Source organism: Pseudophryne corroboree, chromosome 6 (assembly GCF_028390025.1).
Source record: "Pseudophryne corroboree isolate aPseCor3 chromosome 6, aPseCor3.hap2, whole genome shotgun sequence".
Taxonomy (NCBI): Eukaryota; Metazoa; Chordata; class Amphibia; order Anura; family Myobatrachidae; genus Pseudophryne; species Pseudophryne corroboree.
The window spans coordinates 474,134,832-474,152,082 of record NC_086449.1 but is presented as its reverse complement, the minus strand read 5'-3'; the positions used below and the strand labels follow the sequence as shown (position 1 = coordinate 474,152,082).

At 44.8% G+C, this 17,251-nt stretch overlaps 1 protein-coding gene across 1 annotated transcript in view; it reads right to left on the bottom strand.

Annotated features, from left to right (window-relative positions):
• WNT2 (Wnt family member 2) overlaps positions 1–17,251 on the bottom strand; it is a 142,407-nt gene that overhangs the window by 51,648 nt on the left and 73,508 nt on the right. Inside the window, exon 4 of the mRNA XM_063927223.1 lies at positions 16,332–16,596. Coding sequence (XP_063783293.1) covers positions 16,332–16,596 — 265 coding nt within the window. The remainder of the gene's footprint in view (positions 1–16,331; positions 16,597–17,251) is intronic.

Below are 17,251 nucleotides of genomic sequence, written 5' to 3'. Positions count from 1 at the left end.
GCCAAACATATGCTAAAAAACCTTATTATTACTCCATGTTAAATTGTAGAGTTTATAATTATTCTAATTATTATTATTTTTAGTGCTTGAAGTAAGCACCAGCATTTTTCGTTTTTTTTTCTTCTTGAAAATCAATAACTGGTTGGACCAACTGTAGCTGCAGTGACTGCAAACAAAAACCTTTCTATATCAATATCAGTCTTTCATATTTCTAGGAGGAATATTAGCCAATTATTCATCAAAGAATTGTCTTAGTTTAGAAACAAAATAGCATGAACTGTTCATTTCAGATCCTGCCACAGTTCACTACTTGGTTTCAGTCTGATCTTTAACTCGGTCACTCTAAGTACCCTTATTCAGTATAACAACAGTGATAGAATAGATAGAAGGTGATGGTAAAAGGAGTACTGCTGTGATCCTTGTTAAATAGACTTCACACGACCCCCCCATATAAAAAAAACTTTAGCTAGGGAAACCCAGAAAATACTTTTGCCTGTGGTGGCTACCACCATTGATAGTATAGCACCAGTCCTAGGCAGATAGGGAATAATATCTATGAGTGGTTAATATATAGAATTTTCTGATATATAGTAAAACATAATTCAAAGTTCCTTCAATTACTGCAAGATTTACAGTACTGTACAAGTCTTGAGGTGGCAAAGCATCTCCAAAAGATTGCACTGCCACTATTATGTTATGTTCTTACTGTGTTTGCTGTACAGTATGTCAGACAAAATGGGACCTATGTAATCGAAAATGTTTAGGTTAAACTCACTGGTATACAGTACATTTTATAAAAAGACATGCAGATTATCCAGGTGCTTCCTGGCTAATGAGTGTTTATGTTCAGTTTGGTTACCTTCTGTTTCTGCCTATTCAACACTCAAGAATCCTATCTTTGACTAGTCTCTTTTCGTTTATAGAAAACCCAGACCTTAACTGTTGTAAGAGAAATCTGAAGTTATTAAGATCAGCAGTTCCCAAAGTATTTTGCGCTGGGACCCTGACTGACCATAAAAATTATTACAGGACCCCAGCAAGTTACAGCAGAACAGTGCCCCTATATATTTATTTATAAGTAGCACACTTTTTGATGGTGTGTGATGGTTCTCAATAAAAGAATGAACAGTTTTCAATCAATATAATTGATAATTGTAATAAAAATAAAATGTTATTGTCATGATCCGTTGTAGTATTACTGTCTCTGCCAGCACATTCCAGCTAGCCTCCTCCCACTTGAAAGCCTTTGCCGGATTTCAGCAGCTGTGGGCTGCACCTGTGACTCCTGGATTTAAGCCAGCTCCATGGGCAGTCCACAGGCATTTACGCCTGCTCCACTGGCACTTGCTAGATCATGTGAGAACCATCATGTCAGGCTCCCAGATCAGTTCCCTGGCTCCAGCCTTCAGAGATCTGTATTTCCCAGTGCATCTGTCTCAGAATTCAGAATTGCCACAAAAGATTTCATGAGCCATTTACAGTTCCACTGTACCAGAAGTGTACTTACATGTGCATGGCTTAATATTTGAGACAAGCATTCTGTATGCTACTGGCTGGATCAACGGGGTAGCTATCTGCCATTTGTTACAAGATTGAGAAAACCTGTATTACCATTCCCAAGTGCATTCTACTATTTAGTATAAGTCTCCTGTGTAATAAGCACTGTAAGTTTCCAGAGTCTGTCTCCAGTTCTGTATTAAGTGCATTCGACTATCTTCAGCCACAGTCCTAGTGCATTTCACTGTGGGTTCAGACTCCTGTCTATTTGCATTTCCCATGTGAGTTCTAAGTGTCTGGTAGTGCAATCCAGTCAAAGTGTCCTGTAACTGGTTCCAGCTCTGAGTCTCTTGTAGATGGTTCCAGTATGAGTATCTGTGGCTGTTGCCAGTGCAGTGTACCATCGCAGGCACTTAGCTTCGGGATTCCAGGCCTATTTCTCTGCCGCAGATTTCAGTTCTGATCTTCCTGCATCAGCTTCCAGCATTCTTGGTTATCTGCATTCAGACCCAGTGCTCTCTGGAAGGCCCAGACCCATTGGTGTAACTATAATGAGTGCAGGGTGAGTGGTGCACATGGGGGGCACATGATTATTTACCTCTCCAGAGTCCCACTTTGGCAGCCAAAAATCACTGGGAAAATGGTGTGGCTGAAATTTCCCCACTAATCTGCGCATGCACAAAAGAGATGTTACTAAGAACGTGGATTGGACACCATGTTCCTGGAGACCTGCACATGCACAGTAGATTCTGGCAGAAAGCCACAGTCTACTGCGCTGCCAGAGAGGAGGGGGGCACACATGGAGACTACTCATGGGCCCCCTCCTCTCTTAAACCACCTCTGCCCAGCATCTTATGTTCTGGACTTTTCATTACTGACATTGTATTATTCCTTGACGCCAGCCTGTTTACATTTCTACCACATGTGTGTGAATCTGGTTTGCTTTACTCTTATATCCATGTTGCTACTGGGATATGCACACACAAGGGAATTCCCCTCGAGATACCTGACCATTATTTACTTACTTCATGGGATGAGTGAGCTTGTAGTGTACAGAAATCCTTTAAACTGACACACAGGATACCTGAGATTTACGGATTCTAATTTTTTTTAAAAATCTAAACCAATTAGCGGCCAATCCGATGCGGAAATGGCCCCCTGTGCAGCTCCTTCTCAAAATTCTTCCTTCTCCCTTATACTATTCTTACCTGCCAATGTTATTTTCTTCAGCAGGCTACTCTATCTGTGTACTCAGAGTCCTTGCTGAGTCAGTTTCGGGACATGATTATTGTAAATGCATGTTGTGCATCATGGGAGATGATGTCTTGCCGAAGTGACTCACTTCCTGTTTGTCTCTTGTTACTTCCACTTGGTGTCTGGCTCATGCTGAATAAAGACCTGTATTACACTGATGCTGCAAGTGTCGTCCTGATTTTGTTGTTACACATTTACATAGTGTCAGAACTGGGATGCCATGGCAAAAGGTCTCAGGAGAATAGATACGCTGATATTTGATGAAAACGTGGCTGACAACTGGCTGAGGTTTAAAAGGGGATGCCACGTATACTCCATAGCAGGCCTTTCAGACAAATCAAAAAAAGTCCAGGCATACACACTGCTGAACCTCACAGGCACCGATGCTGTGGACAAATCAGATACTTTTGTATACGCTGACGGAGAAGACAGAGAGGATCCTGACATCCTAATTGCAAAATGTGAAGAGATCTGCATGCCAGTAAATAATGTAATTATGGACAGGCATGTTTTCAACAGCACAAACCAAAAGGGTGATGACACTATACAGTCCTACGTCTCAACGCTAAAACTGCTGGCAAGAAGTGCAATTTTGGTATCCTCACAGAGGAGTTCATCCGTGACAGAATCATATGCGGCATATGCAGCAACAAGGTACGTGCACAGCTGCTGCTGGAGAAGGGCCTCACATTAGAAACTGCCATAAATGTCTGTATGTTAAATGAGCAGTCTGAAAAAGGCACAAGGAAACTAAGAAAGGATGCTGAGGTGTGTGTCATGGTGGCCGTTCCGTGCCGATCCTCCACGTGTGGGAGCTCCACGGCACAGCACCCTCCTGACTAACAAAGCTGCCCCGCATATGATAAACGATGTAATGCATGTGGCAAATGGAATCATTTTGCAAGGTGCTGCCACTCCAAAGATCAAACTTCCATAAAGCGACAGTCTGAGTTGCGCTATAGCCGCTCACCCCGGCGGATTAACCAGGTTGAAATAGAGCCAGGGTGTGAATCGGTTCGCATGACAGTTTGTGACAGTGTAGACCACTTGGATGAAAAGGGCAAAATATTTATCAAACTGAGAACAAAGCATACGAACAATGTGGCCATAGTCAAAATAGACTCAGGAGTGAAGTGCAATGTCATATCCTACAAACAACTACATGAAATAGATCCAACTGTACAGATAAACCCACGAGACAAGATCAACTTGATAGCTTATGGTGGCCAGATCACCACCACACTGGGTACCACAAAGCTAAAGTTTACTCGTGCTGATTTGCTATTCCACATTGTGGAACAAAAGGTTAAACCACTGCTAGGCCTCCCTGACAGTATGAAGCTAGGCCTTCTCAAATTGGGGCCTGAGGTACACGCAATACAGGTAACTGTCCCAGAGATAAAAGACTTTCAGGATTTATTTGATTGCAGTACACTTGGCAAGCTTCCTGTTGTGTACCATATGAGGCTGGATGACTCCAATGTACCTACTGTCTGCGCCCGCCGGAGGGTTCCTATCGCAATAAAAGACAATCATTAAAGAGATCCACAGAATGACGCAATTGGGTGTCATTGCCCCCATAGAGGAAGCAACACAGTGGGTGTCCGCATCAAAAAAAGGATGGGCATGTTCGTTATATTAAAGATTGGTTGTCTAATACCCAGACCTATGCTGATTCATTTCTTGAACAAAACTTTATTCCTCATGTGTCCCTGGTAGCTTTTTTACATCTGACTGATGCTGAAATCTCCACTGATTTAACGATTAATCCCCTTTTAATGACTACGAGGAAGGTCTGGCTATCCTTAAGACATAAATATAAACTACATAAACATATATCTATTCATTTACCTTTTTTACATAATCCGAGTTTCCAAAATGGAGAGGCATCCGGTCCCTTCACTGATTGGAAATCTCTAGGAATTTGTAATATAGGCCAGCTCATTAACTCTAGATCCCATAAACCACTAACATATGCGGAGGCCTTATCTAAATACCCATATATTGGCCCTCAGAACTTTGCTTTTTTTCAAGCCCAACATTATGCTAGTAAAATTTCAAGATTATTACCTGCGACTGATTGGGATAACCAATTGGATCAAATATTAACGCGACCGGAACAATCCAAAGGTGCTATATCATTCTATTATAAACAACTTCACACCACACTAGACCATTCTTTATATAAAACTGGTATAGCCCAATGGTTGGAACACTTTCCTAATTTAGATGTAGATGGGTTACTGCACATGTTACACTTCTCCATAGCCATGTTCCCAGCTGCTAAATACACAGAAATGTATCTTAATATCTTTCACAGATCTTATATTTCTCCCCACAGAGGTTTCTTGATAGGCCTATTGGATGATCCTTCCTGCCCCAAATGTGGCCATTGTACGGCTGATCTTTATCACTGTCTCTGGGCATGTCCGCTTTTGAGACGGTTTTGGCTAGTTGTATGGCGCTTTGCCTCCCAACAATTGGTGAATTATATCCCCCTTACACCGGAATGGGCTATATTTGGTATGGTGCCCTCTGGTGTTAGAGTATCCAAACCTGTTAAAAAATTACTTTTGGCAATCTCATCGGCAGCCAGGAAAGCTGTTTTACACATGTGGATCCATAGCTCAGCCCCGACTTTAGAAATGTTCAGAGACAAACTATTTTTTATTTGCCAAATGGATTGGTTAGAGGCCTCACTCCAGAAAGAATCTCGCACAGAGTCTTTTTTCGCAACATGGGAGAGTTTTATTAAAACACTTCCTACTCATACTAAAGAAGCCATTGGCTTTTGTTTTCGCAGCACACTCTGGTATGAAACTAGGATTTACCTTAATGACCCTCCCATTACGTTTGATAGCGTTGATTAGTGGCCATGCCGCACTCCCGTCTCTCTGTAGGTCTATGGAGTGTTTACAGGTGCTATTTGGTGCTTTATTTTATCATACATATTGCCTGCACTTATGTTTCTCCTTGCACCATGCACTATATATTGTTTCTGCTATATTATGTATTTCCTTTTTTTTTTCTGATTTTGATTATTAATCACAATGAAAAAAAAAAAAAAAAAAAAAAGGATGGGACTGTACGTCTTTGTATTGATCCAGTACACTTGAACAAAGCACTGCTGCATCCATATCACCCTCTCCGCACCATCGAGCAAGTGATTGCTGACATGCCAGGTGCCACAGTTTTCAGTACCCTGGATGCAAAGTGCGGATTCTGGAAAATCCCTTTGGACAGAGCTTTGTCCCTGCTCACCGCTTTCATGACCCCGATAGGGCGGTATGTCTTCCTTCGCATGCCCTATGGAATCACTATGGACAGTGAAGTCTTCCAGCGTTGTATGGAGCAACTGTTTGCAGGCTATCCCTGTGAAATCATCGTCAATGACATCCTGGTGTTGGGCCGCACCAAGGAAGAACACGACCAGCGACTGCACCAGGTAATTGAACGGGCCTGTGCTTTGAACCTCAAGCTCAACCCAGACAAATGCAAGTTTAGAGTTACAGAAGTGGCGTACGTGGCCCACGTGCTCACTAGTCAAGGCGTCAAACCGGATCCGAATAAAATCACTACCATCCAGCAAATGCCACTTCCGGCTGACCAACAGGCACTGCAGTGCTTCCTGGGGATGACCAACTACCTGTCTAAATTTGTTCCGGAATACAGTGAAACCACGGCACCTTTGCAGCAACTACTCCACCAGGACTCACAATGGTGCTGGCTGGATGCACACACGGCTGCTGTTGATCGATTGAAGACCATGCTGACAAATCAACTGGTCCTGCAATACTTCAACGTGCTTGATCTAGTAGTCCTCTCTGCCGACGTTGCACAGAATGGTCTAGGGGCCGTGTGCCTCCAACACCGCAGACCAGTGGCTTTTGCTTTCAGGGCTCTCACTGACACTGAAACCAGGTATGCACAAACTGATAAAGAACTGTTGGCACTGGTGTTCGCCTGCATCCATTTCCATGACTTCTATGGCCGTCCTGTCACGGTGGAAACCAACCATCAGCCTCTCATCACCACTCTGCTTCTTCCCGTATTCAGGGCATGATGCTCCAGCTGCAGCGCTACAATCTGGATGTCATATATAAGCGAGGCAAAGAAATGTACGTTGCTGATGCTATGTCTCGAGCCTTCCTTTCGACTACTGACATGAACGCTGCTGAGGATGACTATGAGGTCATGGCTGTGAAGGTGCTCCCTACCAAGCGGCTGGAAGAGCTGCGTGCTGCTGCACTTGCGGATGATCTTTGCCAGCATCTCTCTGCTGTAATTCTAAATGGCTGGCCATCCTCTTCCAAGGAACTGCCACACTGCCTTCGCTCCTTCTACTGTATGAGAGATGAGCTCAACGTGTCTGATGGTGTCATCCTGCGGGGTCATCGCTTCGTGATTCCGGCTGCCCTTCAGACGTTATACACCCAGCAGATGCACCTGGGCCATCCCGGCCTGGAGGCTACCAAGCGTAGGGCCCATGAAACCACGTTCTGGCCCTCCATGTACGGTGACACTGACCGTGCTGTCTCGTTTTGTGCTCCCTACAATGCCTTGCGTCCACACCAGCCAAGGAGCCCATGCTGCTCCATGACATTCCTGATCTTCCTTGGTCCATTCTTGCGGCTGATCTATTCGAATGGAGGGGGAAGGAGTACCTGGTACTAGTTGACTCCTATTCAGGATGGTTCAAGATAAACAACTTGCCCAGCACCACAAGTCAAATGGTCAATGCAAAGCTGAAGAGATAATTTGCAGCACAAGGCACCCCCACAGCAGCTGATCACTGATAATGCCATGCAATTCAAGAGTAGAGAGTTCAAGGACTTTGTGAATACATTGGACTTCCAGCACTTCACTAGTAGTCCACACTACCCACAGTCAAATGGATTGGCAGAGCGTGCAGTCCGCTCTGCAAAGCACCTAACGGAGAAGTGTGCACGAGATGGATCGGACATATACTTGGCACTGTTAAACTTGAGAAACACGCCCCGAGATAGACTTCCAGGCATCCCAATGGCAAAGCAGCTCCTGCAACCCAGAGTAGAGCCACACAGAGTAGAGCAACCCAGAGTAGAGCACGGTCCTCCCGTACCAGGAGAACATCAGCAAGCACAGAATGGCTGCCAAAGCTTCTCATGACAGATCGCATACCGCCTGCCACCACTGTCTCCAGGCCAGCCTGTCCGCATGCAAACCGAGCAGCTCATCCAAATAGCTACGTGGTACAGTGTGATAATGCCCTGTATGAACGCAACCGCCACCATCTGTAAAGTGTATCTGAAGAAAGCTCTACACAGCCTGACTCATCCGTTTCTACCACAGCAGCAACCAATGTCAGTGATGATTCGCATTGCATGGACAGTCCTTCCTCAGAGACCGCATCTGAAGTAAAAGAGCCTGTTGTGCCTGTGGCTCAGCGAGCCACCGTGAGCGCCTCACTCATGGCATCCGCAACACGGAACCCCATGGTGGGGTTTTCCTGCCCCACTTTGGGGTCTCAACCCACAGAGATCCCCTGCTTTAGATGTTTTGTAAGATCGTTTTAAACTTGAATTTGATGCACACACTCTGGGAAAATTCACTAGTGATCCAGGTGATTTATATTTGGGCATTATAGCTTGGACTTTGCTTCAGTGGAATTATAAAGCCTTATAAATTGCTTTATAATCTGGAATGGGGGAATATATTTTCATGGTACTGTATGTATTGTGTGTTAAATACAATATATAGGGCTGGATTAAATTAACAGCGGTAGTCTAATTTACCACACAAGGAAAAGGGTGATGTTATTCAATTATAGTCCCTCTTCCTCACGCAGTAAATTAGCCGATAAAGTGCGTTAACCCATAGGTTTTGGGAAAAGTACCTGAAGCTATGGCTTAACAGGTTCGTGGCCTCCTTCAGACTCGAACAGAAAATAAGAATTTACTTACCGATAATTTTATTTCTCGTAGTCCGTAGTGGATGCTGGGGACTCCGTAAGGACCATGGGGAATAGCGGCTCCGCAGGAGACTGGGCACAAAAGTAAAGCTTTAGAACTACCTGGTGTGCACTGGCTCTTCCCCCCATGACCCCCCTCCAAGCCTCAGTTAGGATACTGTGCCCGGACGAGCGTACACAATAAGGAAGGATTTTGAATCCCGGGTAAGACTCATACCAGCCACACCAATCACACCATATAACTTGTGATCTAAACCCAGTTAACAGCATGATAACAGAGGAGCCTCTAGAAAAGATGGCTCACTACAGCAATAACCCGATTTTTTGGTAACAATAACTATGTACAGGTATTGCAGACAATCCGCACTTGGGATGGGCGCCCAGCATCCACTACGGACTACGAGAAATAGAATTATCGGTAAGTAAATTCTTATTTTCTCTAACGTCCTAAGTGGATGCTGGGGACTCCGTAAGGACCATGGGGATTATACCAAAGCTCCCAAACGGGCGGGAGAGTGCGGATGACTCTGCAGCACCAAATGAGAGAACTCCAGGTCCTCCTCAGCCAGGGTATCAAATTTGTAGAATTTTACAAACGTATTTGCTCCTGACCAAGTAGCTGCTCGGCAAAGTTGTAAAGCCGAGACCCCTCGGGCAGCCGCCCAAGATGAGCCCACCTTCCTTGTGGAATGGGCTTTTACAGATTTTGGCTGTGGCAGGCCTGCCACAGAATGTGCAAGCTGAATTGTACTACAAATCCAACGAGCAATAGTCTGCTTAGAAGCAGGAGCACCCAGCTTGTTGGGTGCATACAGAATAAACAACGAGTCAGATTTTCTGACTCCAGCCGTCCTGGAAACCTATATTTCCAGGGCTATGACAACGTCTAGAACTTGGAGTCCTCCAAGTCCCTAGTAGCCGCAGGCACCACAATAGGTTTATTCAGGTGAAACGCTGAAAACCACCTTAGGGAGAAACTGAGGACAAGTCCTCAATTCCGCCCTGTCCGAATGGAAAATCAGATGAGGGCTTTTACAGGATAAAGCCGCCAATTCTGACACGCACCTGGCCCAGGCCAGGGCCAACAGCATGACCACTTTCCATGTGAGATATTTTAACTCCACATATTTAAGTGGTTCAAACCAATGTGACTTTTGGAACCCAAAAACTATATTTAGATCCCAAGGTGCCACTGGAGGCACAAAAGGAGGCTGTATATACAGTACCCCTTTCACAAACGTCTGAACTTCAGGGACTGAAGCTAGTTCTTTTTGGAAGAAAATTGACAGGGCCGAAATTTGAACCTTAATGGACTCCCATTTCAGGCCCATAGACACTCCTGTTTGCAGGAAATGTAGGAATCGACCTAGTTGAAAAATTCCTCCGTCGGGGCCTTACTGGCCTCGCACCACGCAACATATTTTCGCCAAACGCGGTGATAATGTTTTGCGGTTATATCTTTCCTGGCTTTGATCAGGATAGGAATGACTTCATCCGGAATGCCTTTCTCCTTCAGGATCCGGCGTTCAACCGCCATGCCGTCAAACGCAGCCGCGGTAAGTCTTGGAACAGACAGGGTCCTTGCTGGAGCAGGTCCCTTCTTAGAGGTAGAGGCCACGGATCCTCCGTGAGCATCTCTTGAAGTTCCGGTTACCAAGTCCTTCTTGGCCAATCCGGAGCCACGAATATAGTGCTTACTCCTCTCCATCTTATAATTCTCAGTACCTTGGGTATGAGAGGCAGAGGAGGGAACACATACACTGACTGGTACACCCACTGTGTTACCAGAGCGTCCACAGCTATTGCCTGAGGGTCCCTTGACCTGGCGCAATACTTGTCGAGTTTTATAAACATGTGGAAGACTTCTGGGTGAAGTCCCCACTCTCCCGGGTGGAGGTCGTGTCTGCTGAGGAAGTCTGCTTCCCAGTTGTCCTCTCCCGGAATGAATACTGCTGACAGTGCTATCACATGATTTTCCGCCCAGCGAAGAATCCTTGCAGCTTCTGCCATTGCCCCCCTGCTTCTTGTGTCACCCTGTCTGTTTACGTGGGTGACTGCCGTGATGTTGTCCGAATGGATCAACTCCGGGTGACCTTGAAGCAGAGGTCTTGCTGAGCTTAGAGCATTGTAAATGGCCCTTAGCTTCAGGATATTTATGTGAAGTGATGTCTCCAGGCTTGACCATAAGCTCTGGAAATTCCTTCCCTGTGTGACTGCTCCCCAGCCTCGCAGGCTGGCATCCGTGGTCACCAGGACCCAGTCCTGAATGTGCGGCCCTCTAGAAGATGAGCACTCTGCAACCACCACAGGAGAGACACCCTTGTGCTTGGTGACAGGGTTATCCGCTGATGTATCTGAAGATGCGACCCGGACCATTTGTCCAGTAGGTCCCACTGGAAAGTTCTCGCGTGGAATCTGCCGAATGGGATTGCTTCGTAGGAAGCCACCATTTTCCCCAGAACCATTTCATTGATGTACTGAGACTTGACTCGGTTATAGGAGGTTCCCGACTAGCTCGGATAACTCCCTGACTTTCTCCTCCGGGAGAAACACCTTTTTCTGGACTGTGTCCAGGATCATCCCTAGGAACAGAAGACGAGTCGTCGGAATCAGCTGCGATTTTGGAATATTGAGAATCCAATCGTGCTGCCGCAACACTACCTGAGATAGTGCTACACCGACCTCCAACTGTTCTCTGGATCTTACCCTTATCAGGGAATCGTCCAAGTAAGGGATAACTAAAATTCCCTTCCTTCGAAGGAGTATCATCATTTCGGCCATTACCTTGGTAAAGACCCGGGGTGCCGTGGACCATCCATACGGCAGCGTCTGAAACTGATAGTGACAGTTCTGTACCATAAACCTGAGGTACCCTTGGTGAGAAGGGTAAATTGGGACATGAAGGTAAGCATCCTTGATGTCCCGAGACATCATGTAGTCCCCTTCTTCCAGGTTCGCAATCACTGCTCTGAGTGACTCAATCTTGAATTTGAACCTCTGTATTTAAGTGTTCAAGATTTTAGATTTAGAATCGGTCTCACCGAGCCGTCCGGCTTCGGTACCACAACAGTGTGGAATAATACCCCGTTCCCTGTTGCAGGAGGGGTACCTTGATTATCACCTGCTGGGAATACAGCTTGTGAATGGCTTCCAAAACTGCCTCCCTGTCAGAAGGAGACATCGGTAAAGCCGACTTTAGGAAACGGCGAGGGGGAGACGTCTCGAATTCCAATTTGTACCCCTGAGATATCACCTGAAGGATCCAGGGGTCTACTTGCGAGTGAGCCCACTGCGCGCTGAAATTCATTGAGACGGGCCCACACCGTGCCTGATTCTGCTTGTAAAGCCCCAGCGTCATACTGAGGGCTTGGCTGAGGCGGGAGAGGGCTTCTGTTCCTGGGAACTGGCTGATTTCTGCAGCCTTTTTCCTCTCCCTCTGTCACGGGGCAGAAATGAGGAACCTTTTGCCCGCTTGCCCACGAAAAGACTGCGCCTGATAATACGGCGTCTTCTTATGTTGAGAGGCGACCTGGGTTACAAACGTGGATTTCCCAGCTGTTGCCGTGGCCACCAGGTCTGAAAGACCGACCCAAAATAACTCCTCCCCTTAATAAGGCAATACTTCCAAATGCCGTTTGGAATCCGCATCACCTGACCACTGTCGTGTCCATAACCCTCTACTGGCAGAAATGGACAACGCACTTAGACTTGATGCCAATCGGCAAATATTCCGCTGTGCATCACGCATATATAGAAATGCATTTTTTAAATGCTCTATAGGCAATAATATACTGTCCCTATCTAGGGTATCAATATTTTCAGTCAGGGAATCCGACCACGCCAACCCAGCACTGCACATCCAGGCTGAGGCGATTGCTGGTCGCAGTATAACACCAGTATGTGTGTAAATACATTTTAGGATACCCTCCTGCTTTCTATCAGCAGGATCCTTAAGGGCGGCCATCTCAGGAGAGGGTAGAGCCCTTGTTCTTACAAGCGTGTGAGCGCTTTATCCACCCTAGGGGGTGTTTCCCAACGCACCCTAACCTCTGGCGGGAAAGGATATAATGCCAATAACATTTTTCAGTTGTTATCAGGGGAAACCCACGCATCATCACACACCTCATTTAATTTCTCAGATTCAGGAAAACTACAGGTAGTTTTTCCTCACCGAACATAATACCCCTTTTTGGTGGTACTCGTATTATCAGAAATGTGTAAAACATTTTTCATTGCCTCAATCATGTAACGTGTGGCCCTACTGGAAGTCACATTTGTCTCTTCACCGTCGACACTGGAGTCAGTATCCGTGTCGGCGTCTATATCTGCCATCTGAGGTAACGGGCGCTTTAGAGCCCCTGACGGCCTATGAGACGTCTGGACAGGCACAAGCTGAGTAGCCGGCTGTCTCATGTCAACCACTGTCTTTTATACAGAGCTGACACTGTCACGTAATTCCTTCCAACAGTTCATCCACTCAGGTGTCGACCCCCTAGGGGGTGACATCACTATTACAGGCAATCTGCTCCGTCTCCACATCATTTTTCTCCTCATACATGTCGACACAAACGTACCGACACACAGCACACACACAGGGAATGCTCTGATAGAGGACAGGACCCCACTAGCCCTTTGGGGAGACAGAGAGAGAGTTTGCCAGCACACACCAGAGCGCTATATATATATACAGGGATAACCTTATATAAGTGTTTTTCCCCTTATAGCTGCTGTATTTTTAATACTGCGCGTAATTAGTGCCCCCCTCTCTTTTTTAACCCTTTCTGTAGTGTAGTGACTGCAGGGGAGAGCCAGGGAGCTTCCCTCCAACGGAGCTGTGAGGGAAAATGGCGCCAGTGTGCTGAGGAGATAGGCTCCGCCCCCTTCTCGGCGGCCTTATCTCCCGTTTTTCTGTGTATTCTGGCAGGGGTTAAATTCATCCATATAGCCCAGGAGCTATATGTGATGCATTTTTTTTGCCATCCAAGGTGTTTTTATTGCGTCTCAGGGCGCCCCCCCCCCCCAGCGCCCTGCACCCTCAGTGACCGGAGTGTGAAGTGTGCTGAGAGCAATGGCGCACAGCTGCAGTGCTGTGCGCTACCTTGTTGAAGACAGGACGTCTTCTGCCGCCGATTTTCCGGACCTCTTCTGTCTTCTGGCTCTGTAAGGGGGCCGGCGGCGCGGCTCTGGGACCTATCCATGGCTGGGCCTGTGATCGGTCCCTCTGGAGATAATGTCCAGTAGCCTAAGAAGCCCAATCCACTCTGCACGCAGGTGAGTTCGCTTCTTCTCCCCTTAGTCCCTCGATGCAGTGAGCCTGTTGCCAGCAGGTCTCACTGAACATAAAAAACCTAAAACTAAACTTTTCACTAAGCAGCTCAGGAGAGCCACCTAGTGTGCACCCTTCTCGTTCGGGCACAAAAATCTAACTGAGGCTTGGAGGGGGGTCATGGGGGGAGGAGCCAGTGCACACCAGGTAGTTCTAAAGCTTTACTTTTGTGCCCAGTCTCCTGCGGAGCCGCTATTTCCCATGGTCCTTACGGAGTCCCCAGCATCCACTTAGGACGTTAGAGAAATCTGCTTTAAGTGCCGCCTGCAAGCTTATCGAAGACTGTAATTGAATAGCCCTGGCACCCAAGTAGCCTATGGTTAATTACTATGGCAAATTGTTTTGCTACTTGTTTTTTACTTAATTCACAGGCAGCCGGAGCTTTGTCATATTAATTTGCTACATGCAAAAGCAGTCAGTATTCACCCTTTACAGGAAAAATATAACCCACCCAAATCTAAATCTCTGCCCCACCTGCAGTGTGACTTGGTCTTGCTCAGTTGATTGATTTTTGCTGTATTTCAGTCCCACTATACCTATATAGTGTGTGCCCAGCCTAAGATTGCATAAGAGGAAACTTTATAATATATTTAAACCACAGAAGCACTTCATTTAAATCTCAGAAAGACGTCATTTCTTTCAATGTGACCTTAAGCGAACAGTTAATACCAGACATACAATTGAAATTCAGAGAAAATAGCACAGTTTGAGAGGGACATTATAAAATCAGGTTAAGTGCATCTTTGCTTATTTCATTCCTTAAGTGCACTTTCTACATCAGCTCATTCCATGTAAATCTGACATCATAATCAATACATTTCAAGGCCTGATATACAGAATGATGTGGATTCTGAGAGTGAAGTCACGACAGTGTTATCTAACATTGGAATCGCCTATTTCCATTAGTGCCGATAAATACGTCACATTGTCTGAGCACAAAAAATGATCCTGCGTATAATAGCTGTTCATTAAAACTAGATCCATTGAGTATCAAGCATTATGTCATTGTTTTCCATTGTAAATAGTAATTCTCTTTCAATGTGGATGCCCAATTTGATTTTCAATTTAACCCATTTGCTGCAAGCCTTTATTTGCGCTGGTTGCATTCTAACATCATCAGTAATTGTTTACGCAGTACTCTACATATGAGGGAGATGTATCAAACCGCCGAGAGATTAAGGGGCTATCCAATTAGCCTGCACCCAATGTTTCTTCTCAGGTAATTGGATACCCCCTGAGTGGATACGTTTTCTGTAGCAACCAATCAGTTCTTTCATTTTATAGACTAAGGTAAATGATAGCTTGAAGCTTATTGGTTGCTATGGACAACTTCTCCACTCTATCTCTCTCGAAGGCTTGATACATGTCCCCTTATATATTTTTTCCCCAAAGGATTTAGAGTTCTGAAAACAGCATTAATAAGATTATTTTTCCTGATACGGCTAAGGCAATCTATTGAAAATATCCAAAAAGTGCTTTTTTAAATTAAGATACAAGAAAGTCAACAAAAACAGCACACATGATCACCAGAGAATGACTTCTCAGGACTACTTGAAAGAGGGGACTTGTCTCTTTAAAATGAGGGCACCCCTGAGTGTGTGGGATAGAGAACTTGTAACATTCTCTCCTATATATTCTTGCGGGTAAAAAGTTATACGTTTATTATCAAATGGGCAGTGCTTAATGATGTCATCTCATGTTCGGCATGATGACTGAATGAAAACCCATCCTCACTTGTGTCAGCGCAACAGCAACTATAAGTGAGGTGAGACATTTTGGTAAGTTCCCCACCACAATGGAACCACTGCAGTGATTAGGACAAGTCCCTCTAGTCCTTAACAGTGAAGGGGGTTAAAGCTTAGATTGACTTGAAAGGTGCTATCACTTTGCTTTTCTAGCAGATGCCCTATGGGCTGTTTGCAAAAAATCTTCTGTATATTTCCTACAATTCACATACAGTACATTAATTTTAAAATGACTACAAACAGTCAAAAGAACAAAAAACCTAGTGTAAACTTCTCATTGTCATTTTGTTTTACATAAGTAAGCTTCTTCTATAGCATTCATCTATGAAAGATCACTATGGAATTCAAGGGTATTATTTAAACGTAACTAGCTTAATACTGCTCATGGAATTGTGCGCACAACCTGCCACAGTGTATATCTTAACAACTATATTTCCGTACTTCACAAAACATTCTTAAACTATATGTATATACAACTCTACTTTTAGTTCTAGTTTTCCACTTAAAACACATGGGTTTTATATATGTATTTAGGCACGTCAAGGATTTCAGAGCTTACCGGCACCCTTGTCTCTGATGCAGTAGTCAGGTGAATTCTCAAAGTATACCAGATCGTTGGTAGTGGGTTTATTAAATCTTTTGTTTGCCACTGTGAAACCAGTACCGTCCTGATTCATAACTACTTGTATGGCTCCATTATATTTCTTTCGCAAGAAGTCTCCTGATTTTCGAAAATCCCCCATAGTCAACCAGCATGTCCTTAAAGTACAGGATCCACTTACTCCATGGCACTTGCATTCTTGTTTCATAAACCTTTTTACAGCCTACAAGGGAAAAATATACATATAAAGTAATGTTCTTAACTTACTGTTTGGGCTTCCATGCGACATGCTTCTGTACAACATACTTACTACAGGTTAGTCATATACATGTAAGTTTATAATAACAGCAGCTACTGCTGATGTCTATACATGTACACAGTAGTTCTCTTATGATGTTGTTTTGCACATTAGTTTCTCCCAACTTCCCAGGCCAGCACAGCTCCTTGTTGATGTCATCACACTGGCTGCTCAATGACACTGCAAGGAAAACAATCCATAATCCCTTTTGGAGCATCAGCATGCAGAGTTTATACTTAGTGCCGGGGAGTGCAATCAGTCTATGACAGGGAAGGAAAATTATGTGTTTAGTAAATCTGAGCCATGAACATGCCCATATGTTATACGTTTTATTTATCTGGAAATTAGTGTCACATTTGTCCTTAAATATGACTGTCCCCGATAACCTCAGCATAGCAGAATTTGTCTTGTTTTATCACCCCAATGTGGCTAATGCATAATAATTTTATAACCAAAAAAAACCTTCTGTGATTGCTATAACCTAGAGTACATTATATAAACCCTAATTCAAGTGATTCCGATATAAATATAAACAATTAAAATATTAAATATTAACTGTGCAGTCTAATCTCTTCATCTC